Consider the following 8,068-nt stretch of genomic DNA (forward strand, 5'->3'; position numbering starts at 1 on the left):
CAATTATTCTATCCTTATTATAGGAGGAGTCTATCATTAAATAAGTTTCCAAGTCAACTAAGAATACTTTGCAAACAAGAAAACTAAAGAGGAAGCAACTTCTGATTTGATTCTTCTAACTTATATGAGACTTCTAAAAGACAACAAATTTGATCATATCATATTTAGGATATTAAATTTGGATTTATTATTGTTATTATTATTTTATTCTTAGTTTAAGGTTTATTTATATTGTTTGGATTTAATGTAAATGGGCATCATATAAGTCCACATAAAAGGGTCCATTAGAGTTTGTTTCAGTTTAGAGTCAGTATAAATAAAAGCATAACCAGACATGTAAGTTAGACAAATAAGATTAATAAAACTTCTTGTTTGCCGCACTTATTGTGTGTTGGTGGGATAATCTCCATTTCTTGGTTTTCTAAAGAACTGAAAAACAACTTATCGAAAAACAATTGACTTCGTGGCGTCATCCTTATACTTCTCGTTTGCGAATCAATATTCGTTAGGTAGGGGTTTCTGTTTCCAATAGTGTTGGTGCCTAGTTACAAGTTTCGTATCATTTGGTATCAGAGCCAAAAGACTCAATTCAACGCAACTAATCAAGAATAATGTAGGAAGAAGACAATATGACTGAAACTGATTTGAAACAAGATCAAACCCTAAACAAAGACAACACAAAGAAAAATTAATGTGGAAGGTAAAAACAAAAATATAAGAAATAAAAGGATTAGTGTTCTCAAAAAAGAAACTAAAAGTATATTCTGTATTCTAGAGGAGATGCAGCAAGAACTTGATCTGTTGATGATATTAGTTGTTGCCTAGCAAGCTTTAGAAAGAGAGGAGCAAAAATGTCGCAATGATGATAAACGAAAGAGAAGGGCTGCTACATTCATCCAAAGTTGTTGATGATGATTGTTAGCAATAAAAGAACTCCAAAGGCTTCAAAAAGAGGCTAAAACTTTGTCCATTATCCCTCTTAATGATTCGAGGACGATTCTCTTCAAGAGAGAGGGAATGATACGATCCGGGTAACAAAAAAACAATCAGATTCGGATTCTGACGTAAAATGCGCAACTGTACAGTTTCACGGTAACAATCATAATTCTCAATCCAACCGTTGGACCGGGCTGACATTTTACATGGAGTCTCTTGACATGTTTTCCTACCTTGGGTTAAACTTTTAGGTCAATCGGAGTTCGGGAAGACATTGCAATACTAGTCAATATAGGTTGTATGAATTTTGTTATTTTTTTTTTTGACATGTGGACTTCTTATTTAGTTAGGATTTTTTTTCTACAATGATGTGATAGCTGGTTTTGAAAATTTTCTAATCTTGGAAGGATATTTAATGGGCAATAACATAGTTTCCATGTGTGATATGAACTCCATATTACCAAACAATCCTTATGATGTAAAGAAACAATTATTCTATCCTTATTATAGTAGAAATCTATCTTTAAATAAGTTTTGAAACCAATTAAGAATACTTTAAAATTATAAAAATAGCGGAATAGTGGCTGCAAAATGGGACTCCTTAATTTCCACCAAGACTTGCAGAAAGAAATAGAGGCAGAAGGATTACTTGATGGAGCTTGAAGGTTAGCTTTCTTGCAAGTGAACGGGACCAGAAAAGAGACAGAGATAGATGAGGAAGTACTGGAGCCATAGTAGGGACAGACTTTTTAAAACTGAGAGGTTGTAGACGAAAAGAAATGCTCCCATGGGATAAAGAAAGTGAAGGGTGAGGTAACGAGGGCATGATCTATCCTCTACATGACGATTCCTTCATCTTTTGTTCTCAGGTCCCAAAAGCCTCTATCCAACCAAAACTATCCGTACAAGTGCAAATAAATAGATAGATAACAGCAGTCAAATGCAGATGCTGTTTAACTTAAATTTCAGTTGTTTTATTGTTCGTAATCAATACTGAAAATTCACTCGAGAGATGAAATAAGTTCAATTAAACTCACATGTTCTTAAAAAAAAATAGATGGTTACTAGTTTATTGTGTGTGCTTTCATTGCACGTTGGATCCAAATTCTTCTTAACATAAAAAAATAATACATAGATTGTCATAAATTTTTCGGTATTGTTATTAAACTCAGCACAATAGTTTAAATTTAAAAAATTTTGACCCAACTCTATCATTAACCCAGGTTTTAAATTAAATTATATAAGAGTTGTCTCAACGTAATCTTATCAATTAGATAGGTCCAAAAAAAAATTATAATAATAATAAAAGAAACAAGTTACGTTAACCTTGGTCAACCCACTAAATTAACTCGTGACTTGAATTATAGACTCCATTAGATCAAATTAATTTTTTTATTATATGATAAAAAATATAAAACTAATTTACTATCAATTCAATACTGAATGAATAAAAAAAACAAACCTCCACGTTAAAATTATAAGAATTTATTTTCAATTTATATCATTTACTTTAGCTTTTTATTATGTTATTTATAGTCACCCAAAAAATTGAAAGGAATGCATATTTCTGACATAATTATTTTAATGTTGGGTACAACATTATTTGCAAACGCAGCGGTTAAAACTATGTTTTCTAAAAATTTAAATTTTTTTATGTTTTCAAATTATTTTGATGTATTGATTTAATAAATAATTTTTAAAAATTAAAAAAATATTATTTTAATATATTTTTAAATATAAAATACTTTAACCATAACCATATTTTTAAACATATTATCCAGGGTTGGAATTTAATAAAAAAATCCCAACGTATTGTTATTTAACTCAGCATAATAATTCAAGTTTAAAAAATCCCGACCCAACTTTATTATTAACTCGAGTTTTAAATTAAATTACATAAGAGTTGTCTCAACGTGATCTTATCGATTAGTAGGTCAAATAATAATAATAATAATAATAATAATAAAATAAACAAGCCACGTCAATCTTGGTTAGCCCGCTAAATTAACATCGCGATCTAAATTATGGACCCCACTAGGTCAAATTATTTTTTTTTATTTTATGATAAAAAATACAAAACTAACTTATTATCAACTCAATACTGAATGATAAAATAAAAATAAAAAATCCACTTTAAAATTATAAGACTTTATAATTACAAGTCATTGAAATTATAAGAATTTATTTTCAATTTATATCATTTACTTTAGCTTTTATTATGTTATTTATAGTCACCCAAAAAAATTGAAATGAATGCATATTTCTGACATAATTATTTTAATGTTGGGATACCAAGTGTTTGAGAATACGGTTAAAATTATGTTTTTTTAAAATTTAAATATTTTTTATTTAAAATTAATTTTTTTATATTTTCAAATCGTTTTGATGTGCTAATATTAAAAATAATTTTTAAAAAATAAAAAATATTATTTAATATATTTTTAAATAAAAAATACTTTCATCACAAACACATTTTCAAATACTATCCGGTTGGTGTTTATTAAAGAAGAATAAGCAATTAATGAGCAACAAAAAATTTTAAGTTGTTGACTCAGTCAGCTACATGATGAGTTGAAAGGTGGCCAAAACATTGTTGCGAGAGAACATAGAATATGAAAATTATAAACTTTATTGATAGGTTGGTACTAATTTCTTTTCCTTTCTAAAAAGTACATGAGCTTCTTTCACTCTTTTTTTTAAAAAAAATAAAAAATAAAATCCACGCAGATACAATATCCTCTACTGCCAAGAATGACAAAAGCACAGATGAAAATACAAAAATATAAACTGCGAATATATAAACATCATCTTCCACGCAGTGCGGGAAGACCTGGCCCTGGTCAATTTCGTGACCCGGGTCAGCGCACCAAAACACCATCATTTCAGAAGCTTTTTTCTTTTTACAAAAAGAGAAAATTAAAATCCAAAGCTTGAGCTGACCGAGTAACCCTTGACCCTCGGGTCATGCATGATCTTAAACCTATGATTCCATGCTCTGCTATCATTTCTAAAGTAAGAGAACTAGGATTTCTATAGTTCACCTATCCAACCTCAGGCCTAGATGCCAAATAAAGAGGACAAGAAAAGTATAAGCAAAAAACGATGACTGAATTAGGAAAGGGCATTTCAACAGCCTTGGTGCTGCTAGGCGAACCCCTTCCACAGAATATACAATGCTATATGGCTGTAAAATTTGTCTCCCTTGTTCGTTATATCTTGAGTTTTTCAGGACAGTCACCCCAGGTAGTGACTCTCATCCATGATCCAGTCCTCATTTCACCAAATCTAGTGATCATCCTCTCCCTATTCCGGCACTTGGGCCTCTCATTGACTGAAGTCCTGATCATTATCTCATTGCAGCACTGAGCCCTTCCCTGCTTTTGTAATTTTTCCCAAAGGCAGATCATTTGCCTGGGGGTCTGGTAATGAGCCGTATAATAACCTTCAATACATCCGAACTGGCAGAACTTCAAGCTGTGCACATACTCCACAGGTCTTGAGCGATTGAACTGCTCTACCCACATTCCCATACTGACATCTTCCATCTTGAACAACTGCACAAAATGGGAAGTGCGAGTCAGTTAAACGGGAGGGAGGGTCAGAGAGAGGAGAAGATAAAAACCATTCCAATTACTTGCCTTTAATTTATGACTCTCAAACTCAGAAACAATGAAGCACGCAATGTCAGGAGATAAAATGTAGCCTGGCCCATTTGCATAGGGTGGATAATCTTCTTCTGGCCATTCCTGAAACCACCACCAAATGAGAAGAGATGGCAGGATAATATTAAATTAGAATTCCATCACAAAGTCCTTGACATAGAATAGAGTATGGCCTACGGAAAATATGCATGAGGAGACATCAAACCAACACCATACTTGGGACCAATCCCCACCCTCCTCCTTTTGGGGTGGTTGGTGGGGTCGGGGGAGGATCATATCATCTATTTCTCACAAACAATACACATAGGGAGCATTGCATTCCACACAAGAGCTACACATGAGACTTCTAGAATGAATGTGATGCTATGCAACCAAGCGACAATTACCAGTGGCCTTCGACATAAAGCTAAATACAATGATCAAAAGCAACTTTAGGTGAGCACAGGGTTTAGCAATTAATAGGTTCGGCCTACCTCATATGTCACTTCCCATTTACCATATCGCAAGGGCTTATGGTAGTAATTTATGTTTCCAATGTACAAGCTCCTACCAGCAGGAACTTTATTTACTTCATCTATAATGAAATCCACTCTCACAAATGTATCATCATCACCCTTCATAATATATTTTGCACGCACTGTGCGGACCTGTAAAAAACCAAAGCAAAAAAACAAAGCCATTTTTATATAACTAATACCCAAAGATAACTTCTTTTCAAAATCTCGAAATAGCTCATTACTCACCCCATATTCACAAATGGCAACAGTTTTCAACACCACAAGATCATAGTTATCCATGTAAGGCACTACGACAATATCACCAAAATATTCAGCCTCTTTCTTTAACTCTAAATTCACTTCCTTTCGAGTGTGCTGTCCAAACATTGACTCAGGAAGGTAAGTGACTCCAACTCAAAATGATTTTGTTAAGCAATAACAATAAAAACAGCAGATTCCACTACAGTAGTTTTCACATACCAGGGCTACAAAGAAACGAGCTACCACATTTGATGATTTTATACGCCTATGCTGCATCCAAGACTTCCTAACAGCCATTCGCTCAGCAAAATGGTTAGCTGCAGAGAGAACACCGATAAAAAGTTCCACTGACCCCACAGAAAGAGATGGTGCCTTCCATCTGCTAGACATCTGCAGATGCCTGTGAAGAGAAAAACCAGGGTGATTCGAGGGCAATGAAGCAGCAAATACAGAGTGAACATCTATGTCCCCAGTAACAGCTAACCCCGTTGCATCCTCAAGAGTAAATCCCTGTCATCATTACCGCGAAACATTACAAAAACTCCACACTCCACATCCATCATGAGATTGATAAGCTGTAGGATGTTACTCACAGTTCGATAAGGGAAAGAAGTGACATGCCTCCCATCAACATTAACATGGTAACCCTCCAAACCAGCACTCAGAGTTAGGACAAACAGTTTCTCCTCTGCAAAAGGAAATGGCCAGTCAAAAGTCACCTTTTTTGTTTGATCTATTAGCCGGTTCAACCACAAATTTGCCTTAGACTCCTCTGATATATCATCATCATCACGGATCCACTTCTCACACTGCACTTGATCATCAACTGATATCAATAAAAGGAATTGCTCAATATGGTGGAAACACAACAAGAAATGGATGGACTCAAAGAAAAAATTACTTGCACGTAGAGGTAAAATTTTAGTCTCTTTCATAGCAATTTCAATAAATGACGTGGAAAGAAAAAGGAGATGGAAACCTTGCTTGCACTGTTGTCTGTTGTTAACCTAGCAGCTCAAAATATCTATTTAGCATCAATATTCTAATTCTTATGTGCAAACATAATATTAAGCAGGTGAAACATTAGCATCCTTCAAAAGAACAAATCTGCCACCTATAAAGTCTTATAAAAAGAAACCCAACAGCTTAGATTTAACACTCTACCAAACCAGGAAGAAGTATAAATTCGTCAAAAAAACACAATCACCAAAAGAATCACTACGAATCAACGACTCACCAGTCTCCTCATCAACCTCAGACCCCCATCCCTCGCAACGCAAAGCAGTCCCCCACTGCATTCTATAACAAGTATTCTGCTCAATTACAGGCTTCAAACTCCAATCCCCTTTCAACCTGGGATTGAAATGAAGAATCTTTGGTGGGTCCTCAGCCTCCACAGTCTTCAATCCCAGCAATTCCATTATGAACTGGGAAACCATCACCTCGTCGTCTGCTTCCTTCACCAAGGCAATCTTGGGGTCCTTCTCAGCATGTGCTGCTCTTGGCTTGCCCACCAGCGTTATATGTGATCCCAAAGTGAGCCCACAAGGCAACTCCAACAACTTGCTTCGCTTCAAAAAATCCGACCCAGATAGCGTAACCGAAATGGGACAGGGTTCGGATATATTCTTGAGGTTTGAAACCTCCAAAAGTTTAACTTTACCAGATTGAACTTCATCCCATAACTTTATCCCCTCCTCCCAAGCAGTCTTTGCAGCTTTATGGAGGTCGACGGAGCCGTCTTTCTTAGTGGGATCCAAGGTCTCAGGGTGGAAACCCAAAGAGGACAAGATTTTGCTCGCATCAAGTTGAGATTGAGAAGGGCGGGAAAAGTTATGAGAAACCCAGTTAAGAGGTCGAGTTGGGGCATCTTTATCTTGCAAAACTTGTTCGCTTTGAAGCTCAGAAAAGCCAGCGAGGGTGGGGGTGGGGGTGGTGGTGGTGGTTTCAGAGGTGGGGCCAGAGTCGAAAACAAAAGGGATTTCAAGAGTGACAAGGAGCATGTAGATAACAGCAAGAGCAAGAAGGATTTGAACGGATTTTTGCCTGCTTAATGACACAAACCTATCTAATTTGTCCAATTTGGTATCCGATTTGCCTCTCTTCATCTCGGTAAAAATTATGGCTTGATCAATTTGAATTTAATTTTCAAGTTTGGAGAGAAATGAAAAGGAGAAATTGAGACCGCGAGTGTCGTGTTTAACCGGGGGGGAAAAAAAGAGTGAAAGAGAAGAGAAATGGAGTTTGATTTTTAAAAAGGGAAGGGAATTTCCATAGCTTTTTCAGAATTGGAAAAACACGATGCTTTTCAAATAACTTATGCCACAATTATTACTGTTAAGTGGTGTTCGGAAGGATAATGTTAATTTTTTATTTAAAAATATATTAAAAAAATATATTTTATTTAAAAAAATTATTTTTATATTATTTTATCATTTAAAAATATCTAAACAAAATTAATTTTACGTAAGTAAAATTTTTTAATTTTTTTTAAATATAAAAATAAATATAGTATCAACCTCTGGAGCACAGTTATTAAACTCGGTCTGGCAGGTCGATTCGGGACCTGGTTGACTCGGTGCCTAGATCGATTCAGGTTTGTTAAAAGACTGGCCGGTGCAACAACTTGGTAAAACCCGGTCGACCCGGCGGGTCGACCCATGACCCGGGCAACCCGGACGAGACCCTCTTTTTTTTTAAATGTGATTTTTC

General features: G+C 35.0%; 1 protein-coding gene across 1 annotated transcript; it reads right to left on the minus strand.

Moving 5' to 3' along the window:
- Positions 1-3,703: 3,703 nt before the first annotated feature.
- On the minus strand, positions 3,704-7,655 carry LOC7484763 (hydroxyproline O-galactosyltransferase GALT6). Its single transcript, XM_024582863.2, has 7 exons — positions 6,594-7,655; positions 5,950-6,182; positions 5,576-5,866; positions 5,342-5,470; positions 5,072-5,245; positions 4,575-4,682; positions 3,704-4,490 (listed from the first exon to the last, which is right to left on the minus strand). The coding sequence occupies exons 1-7, from the start codon at positions 7,462-7,464 to the stop codon at positions 4,146-4,148; spliced, it is 2,151 nt and encodes a 716-aa protein (XP_024438631.2). The 5' UTR covers positions 7,465-7,655; the 3' UTR covers positions 3,704-4,145.
- Between the last annotated feature and the right edge of the window lie 413 nt (positions 7,656-8,068).

Source organism: Populus trichocarpa, chromosome 12, assembly GCF_000002775.5.
Source record: "Populus trichocarpa isolate Nisqually-1 chromosome 12, P.trichocarpa_v4.1, whole genome shotgun sequence".
Lineage (NCBI taxonomy): Eukaryota > Viridiplantae > Streptophyta > Magnoliopsida > Malpighiales > Salicaceae > Populus > Populus trichocarpa.